This window comes from Haemaphysalis longicornis, unplaced genomic scaffold (genome assembly GCF_048455015.1).
Source record: "Haemaphysalis longicornis isolate Haplotype H1 unplaced genomic scaffold, Haemaphysalis longicornis Haplotype H1 scaffold_12, whole genome shotgun sequence".
NCBI classification, from domain to species: Eukaryota; Metazoa; Arthropoda; class Arachnida; order Ixodida; family Ixodidae; genus Haemaphysalis; species Haemaphysalis longicornis.
In genome coordinates this window covers 26,792,792-26,809,704 of record NW_027526225.1, presented here as the reverse complement: position 1 = coordinate 26,809,704, position 16,913 = coordinate 26,792,792, and the positions used below count along the sequence as shown (strand labels likewise).

Sequence of the window (16,913 nt, the reverse complement as noted above, 5' to 3'; positions counted from 1 at the left end):
TTAAATAAGAAGGGTAAGGTACAGTGGAAAAGAGTTACTTTTAGATATTTTTAAATATTTCGCGTAGGATGCTGCTGCTATCTTATAGGCAGCCCACCGCACTGAACTTGACGATTTTTAGAAGCACGGAAGAGCCTGACTTTCTTATTGGATAGTATTTTACGATATCGCGTATACCAGGCAGCATTAGAGTGGCTTTGCACATTCCTCAAAGGTATGTATTTAATAATTAATTCTAAAACCTTACATCTGTAACAGGACCATAAGTATTCACTGCTTTGTTCCATGCCAGATGGCAGCAAAGTATCCATAAAAGCGGTAAGTTCAGCGTTTATAGCCTCGACGTTAGCTCTCTTATAATCTCCAATTAGTTTTAGCCGCTTAGTTTTTCTATTGGGAGGAAGGGAAAAATTAAAGTGAAGCATGGCGTAATCACTTAACCCGGGCATGTGCGTAATGGGAGATGTGATGTCAGGGGAGGACGCCAGAATTAAGTCAAGCAAAGAAGATGTTGTAGGTGTGACACGTGTGGGTTGACACACTAGCTGTGATAAACTGAATCGGAAGAGACATTAGGAAAACACGAAGCTTCGGCAGACGCAGGATCGGCAAAGGGACACGCATGCGCCCATTTGATGGTTGAAAAACTAAAGGCACCGACAAGGAAAAGTGGGACACTCGAATAACGCACTGCAATCTGGTTCAATCAATCGTGAAGATTCTCCTAAAAACCACCAGCACTAGAAGGGGGCCGATAGCAAACGCCAAATATGAATTTTTTTAAATGGTAAGTTGTGCAACACCAAAGAATCTCTAGATTAGAACGAAGCATCATTTGAAAAGGGTTCAAATGGTCACTAACAGCAATTAAAACACCCCCCCGATTTTGAAACCACGGTCACATCTATACAACACGTACTTTTTGTTGCACTGAAATAGCTCAGTCAATGTTATTTTACTTGACAGCCATGTCTCGGTAAGGGCAACAATATCAGCGTCGGAGTCATTTAATAAAGCGCTAAGGCAGTACAGGCTGCGAATGTCTGTGTAGAGGATGAAAGCTTTATTCTGATGTTGAGGACCACTACCCCTCGCGCACTCCTAGCTGCCGCTCGGCTGTCCATACACCCGTCCTGAACGCGTCGACTGTGGGGATGATACAGCAGGTGCTGAGGCAGAGGGTGTCGCCTTAAGTTCATGCACACAGTCAGCGCTAGCGTTGTACACGTAGTTCTTAACGCCAACAGAAAGCCTATTGTGTCGCAGTTTGAAAGAGATATTAAGACCTTTCCCGCATTCAAGCGATTTCTTGCGGGCAGTTCTGGCGGCTAGTGAAAGGCCATCTCTAATACAAAACTCGGTATCGTCCAGCAACGATCGCTTTGACTGCACCAGCTCTTTTGTTTTATAATAAGCAAATGTTTCTACAATAGGCCTTTTCTTATCTGGAGCATATAGGCCTGTCCTATAGGCGCGCTCAATATTTTCTGCTCCGATTTGTAGGCCTAATTTTTCGGAGGCAAACGACACAACCCTCTGTTCTGATTCCTGCCAACCTTTTTTGGGGTTGTCTGCGAAACCGAAAAACAGAAGATTGTCGCGCCGCGAGCGGTCCCCGGCATCGCCGAGCCTAGGAAGAGAAGGAGTTCGGCCTATAGAAGCCATGTCACGCTGCCGGCCTTCAAGAGTTGCCCACTTCTCAACGGCTTCGAGAAGAGTATTATTGGCAGAAACAGAAGCAACGACCGATTCATGAGCAGCTTTAAGTTCGTCAACTGCCTTTGACAAGTTCGTTTGGTTAGTCTCAATTCTAATGCAGCGCTCAGTAGTTTCCTTTACCAATTGCAGTATTTCCTCATTGGGCCCGGGTTTACTTCAACGTCACCACATAATACCAAAAATAAGGCACAGAATGGATCAAGCAAGGCTTCTGGGCGTGGAAGCACGACAATACAGAGGTCATCCCACCTGAAGCATTTACAAGGTGGCATGGAAAGGGGGCTAACCTGCGCAACGAACAATAATGGTGAGTATATTGCTGTTGTCGTGCATCCATGCCCACTGGCCACGGAGCACGATCAATATAGGAGGGCAAACTAGGCTTCCTAACGCGGCCAGATAATGTCACAAGCGCTCGTCATACGTTCAGCTAGCGGCATCTGCCGCGGGTGAAGAAACTGCGGGGCTGCCGCTTTCGGCATTGCACTGCCCAGCCACGGAAAGAAGTGCGGCCACTATCATTTCGTCCATCAGGTGCCGCTCCCTCTCCTTCATCGTCGCAGCGACGAAGCTTTGCAGACCGCCTTGGTTTTCGTTGCGACATTATCGGGTCGCTCTCCCACGCTTATCGTGATGGGCATTTTCGCCTCCTATATATTCTTGCTCCGTGCCACTGGCGTGGTGGCCACTGGGGTGCCCTTTTATGTGGTCCGCCAAGCAAGGAAACTATGACGTTGAGGCTGGGAGGCTGAGATCGAGGGTATCTTGGCAAAAAAACCGGGGGGACCAGACCGGTTCTGTTCACCGACGATAAGGCTACCGGGATGCATGTGGATGGCTGGCAGAGGAAGTCCGTAGCCGCCACACAGCAAATGCGCGCCGAGGTACACGAGTGCGCAGTCTCAGAGGGAGCGACCCAGCTGCATGCCGTGAGGAATCCAGTAAACTGCGCAAGGAAAAATAACGGTGAGTACATTGCTGTTGTCGTGCATCCATGCCCACTCCAAAGTTCAAGCAGACGAGCGGAATGGCGAGCGGGAACTTGGGCTCGACGGCCCGACGAGGAGAGCGCCCGCCGCGTGAAAACAAACACCCACGGCCCGCAATGTGTGGCCGGTAAAGATCGCGAACCAACCCGGCCGCGCGGAAGCGAACGCCGAATACGGCCGCACCCCACGACGGCCCGAACCAAACTCCCACTCTGCGATGTATGCACGATACGGCGTACACACCAGCAGCTAAAAACTGTTACCGCCCGCGAGAGCGGGACTATTGCTAAAAATCAGTTTACAAATACGTGAAGGGGGGTGACAGTGCAGTAAAAGATTGGGCTGGTGATCGTCGTCGGCGCTGCCCCGTCAAGCGGTGCCTGAATGACTGCGGCGATGCTAAGCCTTTTCTCCGACCCGGAGGGACCAGCTTGCCGTGACAGCACCGTACGCAGAAAGGTTAGGGGGCACCTCGTTGTCGGAAACAATCTTCAATACTGTCGTGAGCGAGCATGTTGCGTTTGGAACACCTCTATGTGGCCTTCAAACGGCCGTTTCCGCTATTTAAAACTGATGTGCCGACGCGGGCATGGCGCACGCGAGGGCCACGGCGGCACGGAAGTTCGATGCGGGCCTACGACCGAGTGCCGACGCGGGCATGGCGCACGCGAGGGCCACGGCGGCACGGAAGTTCGATGCGGGCCTACGACCGACCGGCCCCGATCAGCGGTAGCGGTACGTAGCGGCTGTAGCAGCTGCAGCTGGCTGTAGTAGCCGGAGCTTGACCGTGTCCGCTAAAAAAAGCGTGACGTAACGCCGAGCTGAGCAAATAGACAGATTTAGTTGGACGCGCGCTCCGGACGAGCGTACGCCCCGGCGGGGCGGGTCGCGACTGCGCATGCGCAGTAGGCAACGTAAACGCCCCGACGATGCGGTGCTACGCACGCAACGGCTGGGATCGTATGCTCCGGGGTGCTTGCGGGGCGCTGCGGACCCCCTGAAAAGCACCTTGCTTCTAAAATGGCTGCTGCCTCGGCGATGACGGCGGCACGAGGTTCCCCCACTGAAAACGCGGACCGTCGCGTGTGTTTCTCGTAAGACGACAACGTTTCAGTTCCAACAGGCATACAGAACAGAAATGAACGACCAAGGACAAGCCGGATTGCTCCCGAAGCGGGCGGCGGTGTTTGTGTGCGTGTCGCCATGGTGGAATGCGCGTAGTGGTGGTCCAGATCGGCGGCCTCCATTTCGGGAAATTCTAGAATTTTCTCCTGCGCCATCGTTGCGCCCTCGGGTGCGAGCCGAGAACGTTGCGCCACCCGTCTGAAACGTGAAGGATTTGTAGTTGGACTAGAGGAAATGAGTAACAGGAACGCATCGTATATTTCACCCGGGTGAAGTGTATCACTAAACCGCCGTGCCAGCCTTGTAGCAACCGCCGTGCCAGCAAGATAGCAAAGATCAATCAATGTTGGAGATATCAGCATCAAATTGTTACCCTCAGTGCTGTTTACATAGTTCATTTTTGCCTGTGTTCTTATCCTTTCATTTTCTTTTTCTTCTTGATTGATCGCAAAGTTGTGACGTCACTGTGTTTCCGCATATATTCAGAAGGCAATACAGTACGCCCAGTTACTAGTCAGCGCTTGTACTGTCTTTTTTCCGTTCTTTCGTCCGTGGCTTGCGCTGTGTGTGTGCTACTTATAGAAGCAGAACCTTTCCTTTCCCTTTGTTGACACCCGAGTATAGCACCATTTCACATTCATTCAACACACGTAAACTTTCTTGCTGTTTGCTTGGTACCAAGGACAAATACTCCCGACCATTGAAGCAGCTGTCGGCGGGAATGGCAAACCTCGGCCGGAGAACCATTTCCTAATTTCTCACTGCTTGTTTGCAATCCTTCCCGAGCTACTCTATAGAGCATGGTACGCAGACAACACAGCTGTAGGAGGAGTAAAAAAATTAGCAGTGGCTTAGCTCGGCTGTGCCAGGATATACGTAGCGTGAGCTAAGGTTCAGCTGGTTATTCTTAGCTTTCCTGGTTGTCTAGGATTACCTTGCTTATCATGCTGACTGCTGCTTCAATGACACACACACATGGTATACGCATTATGTGACACATGTATATTTATTAAGCGGCCCCGGCGCAACGTCACCAATCGCCCCAGAGCTAAGCTGGCTCCACAGGCGCGCGCCGGTGTTGCTGCGACGCACGAGCCATCAGTTCCACACCCGGCCACCCCTCGCAGGATCATCAAGTGGACCGGGCCGCCACGTGCGGAACGGTGGTCGGCGAAGACGCTGGGCGCGTGGGCTCTGAGAGAGACGCTGGGCAGCGAGCAACGTTCTGTGCGCCGTGCGGCATCACTGCTCCTCGCGCATGCGCAGCACGGCTCTCCAGGAGCCACGCGAAACTGCTCAACCTCGGCCAGTGTAGCTCACGCTGCAAAAGTGAGTTGCTCCGCATTGCCACCGGTGTAGTCAGGGAAAACCCTCCATTATTTTTGAAAGAAGCACTCCAATCACACGAGAGGTCGCTGATCTCCGAAGGGATTTACTTTTCTACAGACACCGCCTTGCCCAACCGCACTACTCTGCACAAATACGGCAGTGAGTTTCGGTGAGCGAAGAGTGGTGGTGATCATGAATCTGTCGCCTGTACAATGGGGATGCGAGGATATATATATATATATATCTCATTGGAAACGACGCCATTCAACATTCCCATTGTTCGAGGTTCAAACAGCGCCGTCTGTGCCAACATTTACGGCTATTCGTTTTACGTATTTCTTGCTTTCATGGACTTCGATAGATGACTGAAGTAAGAATTATTGCAGCTTTTGTACTGTAATACAATGACGTGCACTTATCAGGGAAAAAGTGACTTTTTCTCGTTTTCGCCGCAGGAGTGGCTTGCTAACGTTCGGGCAGACCGTTGAGAAATAAATGCGCCTAGGGCATCAACAACAACTGAAGAAAAACAGCGGGTATTGAAGTACAATACGAAATATTGCTGCTTTGCCCGCCGTTCGATGATTTCCAAGTTCTGGTGTATACATAAAGAAAACGATTCCCTACTCCTTCGCAAAGAATACGTCGATTTCCTGTGTCTATCAAAAAGGAACCAAAGTGTGCACGGAAAACAACGCCAGGAGCTGTTACCTTGTTGCTCGGCATCCACTGTTTTTTTCGGAAATTATTACTTTTCAAGTGAAACCTTGTTTTGGCTTTTTTCTTCTTTTGTATTTTTGTTTGCTCTTAAACTTTTTCTGTCTTCTTTACCCTTTCTCATTTTTTCAGGGTCTGCCTCATTCTCAAAAATTAAACTTTGTGGGGGCCACTGGCGTAACTGTTCTTTATTGCAGCATAGGCCCAATCTGCACTGAAGTGTATTCAAAAATATTCCCGCACCTTCTGTTATAATTAGCCTTCAAGTTTTTCACTTGTGTTCAACGTTGAAATCCGTATTCTTGGCGTCATTCCGCGACTTCTATCTCAAAATGGTATGCATAAAATGATTGTTCCCAGCACAACAGCACTTTACACGACGACATTTAGTTCCTTCCAGAATGCACGCAACCTGCTTTTTGCGCTTCGAACGTACAAGGCCTCGAAATGCCGGTTTAGTGTTTTGTATCAGTTCGAACCCTCAGATTTCAATAAAAGTCCAAAAACGCACTCCGTATCTCATTATAAATGATTGGAATAAAAAGCGAACGGAAAAATCAGCCTGAACTGGGTTTTAAAGCAAACTCTAACGAACCAGAAAGAAAATGGCCCAATCTCTTGCTTATTTTTTCTTCACTATTGTTTTTGATATGACGAAATACAATGCAACGTTTATTTTATCCTTCCGAAATCATGAGAGGCTGTTCAGGAAACAAATTAGTGCCCTGGAAGGTCATCCGTGCTGAAGTAGGCTGCCTAATTTTTTAATCGGCACGCGGCACTGCTTCGTTTCTTCTCGCCGCCGTCGACAAGGGATCGAAAATCAGAAATAAAAAACAACAGAGGCACGCAGTATTAAGTTGCAGTTTAATAAGTAGGCTTCCGGATACGCTGTTACCCAATCCCCTCCGTATAGAGATGACTCGTAACTGGATTCATTAAGGCGATGAAGCTTGTATGTTAGACAAGCACGGATTTAAAAGACTGGAGCTGGTAGTGCACTTCCATAGACTAATTAGACAGGCCACGTTTTTTAAACAGCGGAGTTGTTTAAGCTTGAGCTTGGTTTGGTGGCGTTAGCAAAAAATCTGTGGTTGATTTCTCTGTCATAGGAATCGGCAAAACACGAAAGGGACATGTGCAGCGAAATCTGCAGCTGAGCATGATTTGCGAGTAGGCGGCTGTCTTGTGGGTGTGCTTCGTGAGCGACGTCCTGCTGCCGGGTCGCTTCTGCAAAGCTGTGCTGGCGTCATTTCCTTGACGGATATGACGTCAGTGAAATCTTAGTGTATACCGGCATAAAACACTTTCATGTTAAAATATAAAACCCGAACAGGACCAACCCTACGTATAACCTACTCTTTAGTACTAAAGGTTGCTTCCCCGCTAGCAGACCCTGTGTGCAGGGGTGCACCCTTTACAGGCCGCTTGCTCCGTTAACTGGCGTTATTTCCGTGACGGATATCACGTCCGTGAAATCTTTGTGGACCCGGGTATAAAACACTTTCGTGTTAAAAAGATACCAAGAAGAAATTTACAACAGTTCTATTGAGCCTTAAAGCGGCCGGAATTACAGAGCAGTGATTAATCCGCCAGAAGGGCTGTGGTGCCTTACCCGTTCATTGCTTCTGCCCCTCACTCTCTTCCCTCCCTGTCTCACCCCTCTCAGGATGAATTGAACGGAGGGTTTTGCCAGTGCAATTCAAATTTCCCGCCTTCACAGTGCTAGCGCGCTCTCGGCCAGGAACAGCACGAGGAGTAGTTGTGTTCTTTGTCTGCTTGCTTTCATCTCGCGCGTGCCGAAACCTTACTGCGAAGTTTGGAACGCTTCGTTTTTGGCGGTCACCTTTTGCGCACACTATCGTAAAAAAAAACCAGATTCTTAGCTCAATGGGCGCGGGGGCTGACGGTTATTAAGTGCAGAATAGTTTAGGGGCCCGCCTTTTTGTCTTTGCTCGTTCGTTGTCACTCCGTCTACACACCGCCGCAACCAGGCGGCGTAGCGACTTAACGGATCTAAACAGAGCCCCGCGGCGTAGCGGAGCCGAACAGAGGCTTCGAAACACACGCCGTTTATATAGTCATGACCGTGCGATACTAGCTGTTTGTCAGCTCACATTTATTCCCCAGAGGAAGTAATGATTGTGACAAAGGCCGCTAGTGCCCCAGAGGAGGAACTGTTAGTCCTTTTTGCTAAAGAGTGATGAAACCTTCTACCGGTTTGTCTTGGTTTGTCATTGCTGTCAGTATTGCAGGTACCCACGCGCACGTGCCCCGTCGTTTCCTTCACAGCGAGGAAATATTCTGCATAAAAGTAAACAAACCATTAGAGGCTTCACTTAACGCAGTCCTCCACATTAACGAAAAAGGAAAGATCGAAGGCCCGGCCGAAGAAGTTTTTGCGTAGTATCCCGCCCTGACAAAGCACGCAAGAAATCTAGTTTTGCGTGATATTCTTTAAATGCAGAATGGAATGTGCCTTAAATAAGCCACCAAGGTACATTTAAGTAAACATCTTTGCAAGGCCAGAAACCGTTATCGGCTGTGGGTTAATTTTATTTTGACGTTGGCCTAGTAACATTTCTCTTTCGTTCAGTATTCCTCGGAACTTATTACGAACCTGCGATGCGCGGCGACTCCGGCTACGCTCGGCTGCTTCTTATTACATTCCAGGCCGTTCGTGTGTGGGAACCCAATGAGGGCTGACAAGTGCTGAGCGTGCTTATGGTATACTTGGTCCGGCTATAGCCGTTTTGCTCGCAGCAACGGGCATGGAACCTATTTATTTTATTCCACGTCTTTCCCCTGCAGGTTGCCCGATTCGGGCAAAAAGTAACAGAAAACGTTTCAACAAATTGACGGCAACTAATGTACAAGGTGTCTGTGTGTTGGAGCCCACAGTATTGACGATGGTTTAAAAAACGAACGAACCACTGTACTTCAGAAACATGTTTTCACGTGAAGCTTGATCTAAGTGAAAGCGAAAACGAATCGTTTTTTGCGAAACTCGAAATGCAAAACCATTCAAATCTGAACGCAGAAATATTAACCGACAACAATTAAACTCTTTCCTTTCGCTGAGCTTTACCCGAACGCACGGCGGGGCCAACCAAGTGCAGCCTACCCATGCCGCAATCTACAAAGTATATACACGTACAATAATATAAATCAGTGCCATCGAAGGAATATTTGGTCTATACGAGTTCGCATAGAAATCTGAACCCTGCTTTCAGAGAGATTAGTCCGTTTCTCAGAAGTGCCCTGTCCGTTACTAGATGAGTAGCCTGACGTTTCGAGGTCTCCAGAAGAGTCGCCTTGAGAACCATAAGTCTGCATGTTACTGTGGCAGAGAAAGATAGCAAAATGCGTTGGGCGTGGCGTCATGTCACGTGACAGGTGAAGGTGGCAGCACGTAAAGAGAGCTGCAGGTTATCCTAATTAAACCAGGGGGTGTCAACGGAGAGCACTGGAGCCGTTTCGGACTGACGGCGGTCAAATGTTGTGAAGCCGCGGACGTGGTGCTGCAAACACCTAATCACGCTCGGGAATTTCACACTCCCTATTGGCCAACCGTGCACGCAGTTTTTTTCCTGCTACCAGTCCCTTCCCGCATACCTGTGTTCTCTTCCTCCATATTCGTTTCTGTGCAATATTTTTGCTCCTTTTGCCCATCATGTTGCATTCATGTGCAGGGCAGTCAATGCCATCCCGGGAGGGACCACAGCAGGAGCTAGTGTGCCCCTATTTCTTTTCCGCTTCACGTTACTGGTGAGAAATTAGCTCGAGTTTTTAACGTAATTCGGACTATCCTTACACGAAATTTCTGAGGCCTGTTGCTTATGCGGTTTCGGTTCAGTGCGTATGGTGCTTCAGAACAGCGCGCCAAGTGCGTCAGGCGGAGGCATGCGTGTGAACTTCATTAGAACGGCGCATGGCCACTCTAAGCACTGGCACAAATACGTTCGTGGCAAGGGAGCCAGCTCTGGCCAACCCCAACCCAGGGATTTAGAGGGAGATGATTCTTCGAGCCCGGAGAGGAGCAGAACAGTCTGCGGCCCTATAAGGACGGAACCGCCCCTGCGACAATGGAAAGGCCCACTTTTTTCAGTAAACATTTCTCTCTCTCTCTCTCTCTCTCTCTCTCTCTCTCTCTCTCTCTCTCTCTCTCTCTCTCTCTCTCTCTCTCTCGTTGGGAATGCTTTCCTCTTGCTTTGCACCCCACCCTCTCCACATGCACGCCATAGAACTGGCGCAAGTACACCTTGCGGTTGTTCTGCTCGGAAGCCTGGCTTGACTGCCTGCATCGAGCACCGCGACTTGTAACGCAAACGATATTCCTTTTCGGTAACAACTGTGGGTCTATTAATACCACTGCGACAAAACGTAAGTGGTATGCGGTCGAACATTTGTGGAACATGCAAAGTAGTGAAGAAGCTGCAACGCCCCTGATGCTAAGCTTTGTCTCGAAATAAATTGATGAAATCATATGTGTTTTATGAGAAGCGTTGCACTTTTGTTAATTGTAATGAGTCACAAATTGTGCCTATCGCTTGTACAAAAGGATCGATTGATTGATTGCAGGGTTTAATGCGCTGACGCAACGCAGGCGATGAGGCGCGCCGTAGTGGAGGGCTCCGGATTAATTTTGACCACCTGGGGATCTTTAACGGGCGCCCAAATCTCGTACACACGGGCAGTTTTGCTTTTCGCCTCCATCACAAAAGCGGCCGGCGCCGCCTGGGAATTGAACCCGCGACCTTGTACAAAAGGATCCTCACAGACAAACAAACTTCTTCAGCGAAAATACTTCCCAACTGATTACAACGCCAAATACTGCGCGGCGATGTTCCCAAACGCGCGCGAAAGATGAAAAGTAATCTGAACAAACAGATCGAAATGTTTTTGTTAAAGTGTAATCTAAAGAAAAAGAAAGTCGGTGCAACACAGTTGATTGACCCGATGGCCCTCAAAGGAAAAAAAACCAACTCCTGCACGCCTAACCTCGTACGCAAACAGTCTTGCGCACCTCTTTTCTTTTCCTTGTTTCGATTGGAAGTTCAGACTCTCTTTTATCTGTGGGAACGAAGCACACTTTTGCAATCGTTCCCTTATCCTTCGCCTGAAATTGGCCAGTGTGACTTGAGAAGCGCCCGGGGCGGCATGCTCTTAAAGGAGTACTGACACGAAATTTCAAAGCTGAGATAACTATGTAAAACGCTTCCTTTTTATCAGGAGATATCTCCCAGCAAGTTTCAACAGCAACCGTTCAGCGAAACATATTTAAAATCCATTTTAATCTTCGCCCGCACGAGAAAGCCCAGAGCGGGCCGACGTGACATCATCTGCTACGTGCCCCAAACTGCCGACGTCGGGGCTCCCGTGACGAAGCCGGCCGCTGGCTGTGGTTGGCGCGCGCTGCTCGGGCGTGTGTACACGTCATGGTTTTGGGACTGACGTCATGCTGCCCGGGCCTGTGGGGACGGTGAAGACCTCGGCCGGTCTGGGCGCGCGCGTGCGCTCGCTCGCGCGCGCTTCCAGAGAGGCAGCGATACGGCAAGAATGGTGACGCCATGTCATACATGCTGTCATGGCGGCCGCTCGGCGTTTTTTTGTCGAAACCGAAACTGGCACGAATAAACGACGCCGTAAATGAATGTTTACGCTGCGCTCGACCGTCTAATCTGTCATTCTATGATTAGTGGGCTGGTAGGCACTTATAGCAGCGAAAAAAACCTAACATAAAAATTTCGTGTCAGTACTCCTTTAAAGGCACGAAAATACCCTCAAGTTTTGTGCTCTTATCCGGAGCTTTTGAAGTTCACTTGCGGAACAACTTGGATCTCATCAAAGGGGTGATGGTAACGCCCCACGGCATTCCATTGCACGGCACGTAGGAAAGCATTAAAAGTTCGGCAAACAGTCTCCGCTGAGTAAAGTTGCCGTCTGTTTGGAGTATCCGCGCTTAGCACAAACAGGAAACAACTGCCTGTGTCACCCGGATTTTGAGTGTTATATTCTGACAATCATATCGAGAATTTAGTGCTGTAATGTTTTTATCTTCGTTGAAATCCTATCACCCAATAGTCTTAGTACCGCCTAAGGTTATAATCATTTTGTCGAGTGGGGGTTTGAAGCCCAGCCGCACAAGCTGTATTGCTCATGCTGGGTATATATAAGAGCAAAATCGTGTTAAGATTCAACACTGTAATAGCTATTAGTGACCTGCGTGTAACAAAACCAGGTTTATCATAGAAAGAAGGTGCACCAGGCATATATCTCGAATTTTTTGTGTAGTGACATTGTTCCATGAAAATAAAAAATAACATCATAACTAAGCTTTTAATGTTAGGACTTGCAGTTGTTGTTCTGGTCGATGGACACACTATACAACCGGTTCAGACCCTGAAGATCAAGGACTGTACCAACGCCACCAAACAAGCTTTCTGTCTCCGTTTAGTACTTCCGTTATTAATCTACTCAGTATGGCGCTCTATAATGGCACAAAGGAGCTCATCGAAGCGCACCTTTTCAGTCAACGACTTCGACTAGCCCAATCAAGGCAAGCCGGTAGGTCCTTCAACATATCCAATGATCATACCCTGACCAGATTCACCTGGGCGCCATTCCCGACACTTGGTTCGCGACCATCTTTTGCGCCCAATTGCCTGAAATGTATGCCCCCGGACCTCCAAACTGCTAGTAAAAAAGCCCAACGTAAAGCCCATAAAAGCTTTACAGCAGCCAGTCCGACGTAATCACGCACATGTGGCCAGTTACTCAGATTATCCAACTATGATGGCAGTGTAAACGTCTAAGAATGCCCTCATCACCAGCGGAGAACCCTTTTCCCGGAAGCGTAAAAATTAATTGTTGCGCTCCTCCTTACCCTAGTAAACTCCAAGATTATACTGGTTAATTCGCAAACTGCCTGCCGCAGGCTCCTGTCGGCACTGGCCCCACCACACTGCGACTTCTAAAGCTACATCCGCCGGCACATCGGGTGGACTTTGTGTGGACTCCCACCCACTCTCCATTCACTGGCAATAGTTGCGCTTACCAACAGGCTCGAGACCTCTCGCACCGAGCGGGTGAGACTGGGAGGGCTTCGTACCTCTTCTCACATAGCAAGAAATCTCCCTGTACTATCCAGAAAACCTAAGACACAAACCTCCATTCGTCCTCACACATTTGTGACTAAAATCCGAGAAGTCACACTCAGGCAGATCCAAGGAGGCATTTTTTCCCACTCAGTTCGTATGCATCTTCCTCGCACAATAATAAGCTAAATGTAAACTCTGCCAGAAACATTAAAGCACATGATGTTCGACTGCTCAGAAAACCCATACCTTCGGCCCTTGAACACGTTCCCTTCGTCCCGAGCAGTGGGAGATACTTCTGTGCAGCTGACGCCTTGAGTAGCGACTCCACATGGTCTGACTGCCCAGAGCCGGAGACCCTGGAGCACCTGCTCTGCTTTTGCCGCCAACACTATGCCCCACGAGCAGAGCTTCGGGCTGCCCAGCCACACCCTGATGGACATGCTTTTCCCTGCGGACCCCCACTCCATCCGGCGGGAAGCTTTCCAACTTCTCCTGGCCTTCATCGATGAGACCAACCTCGTACAACGGCTGTAGCCCAATGCCTGCCGGCCAGCCTTACGCACTCTTTCTCTCTTTCTTTCTCTCCCTCTTTCTCTGTCTCCATTTGCCTCTCACGTATCTCCTTTCATTCCCTCTCTCCTCTTCACCCGGACCATGGGTTGTATACTGCTGACCTCCCAAATGAGTTCAAAATATACCCAGTGCATTTCTTTATCCACTTTTTATATAAATGGAGCAGTCACTCAGGAATCACTCTCCTATTTTAAGTGCGAATGCACTTTATAAGCGACCCCAAACCACCCACCGCCGGCGGCGGCGGCGGCGGTGGCGGCGTCCGCAGTGCTCCTCTATATTTAAAAAAGAAACAGCATCCAGCGCCAGGTTTCGATCCGAGGACTTTGCGGCCGCAGCGCGACGCTCTACCGACCAAGCCACGGACGCGACGCTGATATCAGTGTTAGTGACGCGCCTTATATCTTTAACTCATTCAAACTACGTCGTCAGCGGCGTGCGTTCGCGACTCAGCGGCGTAATAGCGGCTTGATAACTGCGTGGTGTACACGTGATACTACAAACCCGATGGAAGAGATGGAAGAGAAGGCGGCGAGGCGGTGGGCTGCGGGGGCCGAGCGCAAGCGCCGCAAGCGGGCCGACAACCGTGCATTCGCACTTTCACATTCTCCCCCTCGGGGAAATGCGGGGGAATTTTTTTGCTTGATAATGGTTTCTGTCTTCCTCTCTCTCTCACTGACGGATTTCAATGGCCGCTTTTGGTTTATTGTACGAATAATGGGCGAAGAAACTGTCATTTTTCGTTAAGAAAAGCATAATCGCGCTAGTACCCAGTACTTCCAATACTCCCTCGAAAGCATTGCTGGAAAGTTGTCGTTGTGCTAATTTCATTTCATTTTTAGTTCCTCAAGTAGCCCACTGGGGGGTATTACATAAGAGGTGGATTCACAATAAAAGAAAACATTTCAACACAATTATTTCAGCAACACGGGTGATTTGTAACATTTACTATGGAGGATGATGGGCTGGTGGTTGAAACAATGGAGCAGGCAAGGTCGTTCCAATCCTTGGCTGCGCGGGAAAAAAAAAGAGGCGGAAAAAGTGGCAGTTCTGTAATCATAAATAGCCCGTGTCAATTCCGACACGAAGCAGCCGCAAAATGAGACAATGCTGAAAATTTGTAATCCTGCTATCAAACTGATGTTTCTTCTAGTCATCGCTTCAGTATGCGATGCACTTTACAGTATCACTATGATCAAGATTGGTGCAGCTTGCACCACTGGTGCAAGGCGGGAGCATCAGCGGAGCTGGGGGTCCACTTAGCTTTTTCCGGCTTTGATAAGCTTTGCTAGGTTTTTCTAAGAGCAATGGAACGAAACATGGCAGGTCCACCATTTAGGGACAAGTGGAGAGCGGAGTTGGTGTTAACGACATATTAGTAGAAATTAAGAAGAAATGGGCAGGGAATGTAATGCGAAGGCAACATAACCGTTGGTCATTAAGGGCAACAGAGTGGATCCCTAGAGAACGCAAGCGTTGCAGGAGGCGGAAGAAAGTTAGATGCGCAGATGAGATCAAGAAGTTCGCGGGGATAAACTGGTTACAGGTAGCACAGAACCGGGGTAATTGGAGAATATTGGGAGAGGCCTTTGCCCTGCAGTGGGCGTAGACAGGCTGGTGGTGATGATGAGGATGATGGTGATGATTATGATGATGGTATCTTTTTCTAGGCGTTGGTAAGTTTTTGTTAGTTTTTGCGGTGTTCTTACTAAGTTATTCTGAGTGTTGAGAGGTGAGGACACGTTTAGGCGGATATTACAAGGACGTTTCGGTCGGTTCCCCACAGTGAGATCGGATCCCAGGGGAAAAGAAGCAAGGTCGACCTGCAGCTCCACTGTGTCTCGGCCTTGCGCCAGTTTACCTGGCTTCATGCCGCGCGTTCCAAGAGTAGAGCTGAGTCCGGCTGCGAGTCCGGCTCTCTACGCTGCTGGAAGATGGGCCCGACTTGAGTCGAGCCCTGGTGCGAGGTTAGGCCTCGAGGCTAGCGCCTTCCCTCAGCTTTTAGATGACGTTCGCTGCTTTCGCGCCCTCCCTCGTCGCCAGTAGGAACCACGTGCGTCTTTTTTCCAGTTTTTTTTTCTGACGCCACCAAACCACGGCTCATGCTTAAAAAAGCGCCGCAGTAGAAAACGCATCTTTTACCAACCAGTTTTATCTGATGTCGCCTCATTTTATTTTTAATTCCCGCGTAACATCAAACTAAATAACTGAAATCGCAAATCTTTAATTGGAAAACATTTAGATAAGCGTCGTTTAACGCACCATTTTGCGTTCCCTAAGTTCTAAAGCGCTGGACCCAGATGGTTGACGCTCACGAAGTTCCTTTGGCTCCCTTTGTCCTCTTTAGGCAGACGCTTTCCTCAACGTTTCGTTTTTAACTGTCAAAACGCACTTATGTAAAAATTTTATGTAAGTCCAAACTTTTCAAAAATGCGGCAGATAGAAGACGGCATAGATCGAACCAGCACAATTACATAGCTGCACCGGCATTAGGCGCGTGCGCTAACTTCCAAGCCCCGAGATCTCATTACCAGACCATAGAAAGAGAGATGGGGAGGAAAAGTGGAGATGGCGGGGGAGAATAGCCTTGTGCCGTTAAAGCAGGACTCGGGTTGCTCGTTAGCGCAGTGATTCTTTTTTCTCGTGCTGCATTCACTGCTGGCGAATTCTCGTACTCTGAGCCCATTTGGAATGCATAGGTACTCATCCGAGGCATAGACACTGTCATCGAAAATATCGAGGGAAAAGGTTTGGATGATGGTAATACGTGAGCCGATTCTCTTTTCGCGCGAGTAGAAGCGGAGATGTTGTTTTTACACGTGGCGCTGCCAAGATGTCTATCGACGGCAGTGTAGGAGGGGACTCTTGGCAGCATTGGTGAATTAATCGCTGCATAAAAAGCGAGCGAGGTAAATGGTACCGCACATGTCTAGCCAGCTGAGTCAGAGTCACAATTACGCTTCCTACTTTGAGACCCATTTCAATAAGGAAAGTATCGAATTCTAGTTTTGACACTGTATAGCTTCAACAGTTCAGAAGAAGAGCGAAAATCAAATAAACGGCTTCATGGAAACGTAAATTAGCGCTAACAATTTTGCTCAACGTGCGATATCACGAGGTTTCACACCCGTATCTTCGAACCAACGAAGGTTTTCAGGAAGTTACTGCTGTTTTTGTTCCGCCATTTCTCTTAAAATTGTGCTTCAAAATACATGGCTAAATTTGTAAAACAGGTTGCACCGGAACGCCAAAGCTAGGAGCATCAGGCTGAAGGATGAACGGCTTGATTTTGTAACTACAGGAATGTCAGCTCAATAGCGCACAGCTGTGTGTGGAAGACTGCGCATCCAGTCGTAGCTGG

General features: G+C 48.8%; 1 protein-coding gene across 1 annotated transcript in view; it reads left to right on the top strand.

Moving 5' to 3' along the window:
* Positions 1-13,513, top strand: part of LOC144161538 (uncharacterized) — a 55,199-nt gene extending 41,686 nt beyond the window's left edge. Inside the window, exon 3 of the mRNA XM_077692193.1 lies at positions 13,325-13,513. Within this exon, the coding sequence (XP_077548319.1) occupies positions 13,325-13,513 (189 nt within the window). The remainder of the gene's footprint in view (positions 1-13,324) is intronic.
* The last annotated feature ends 3,400 nt before the right edge of the window (positions 13,514-16,913 follow it).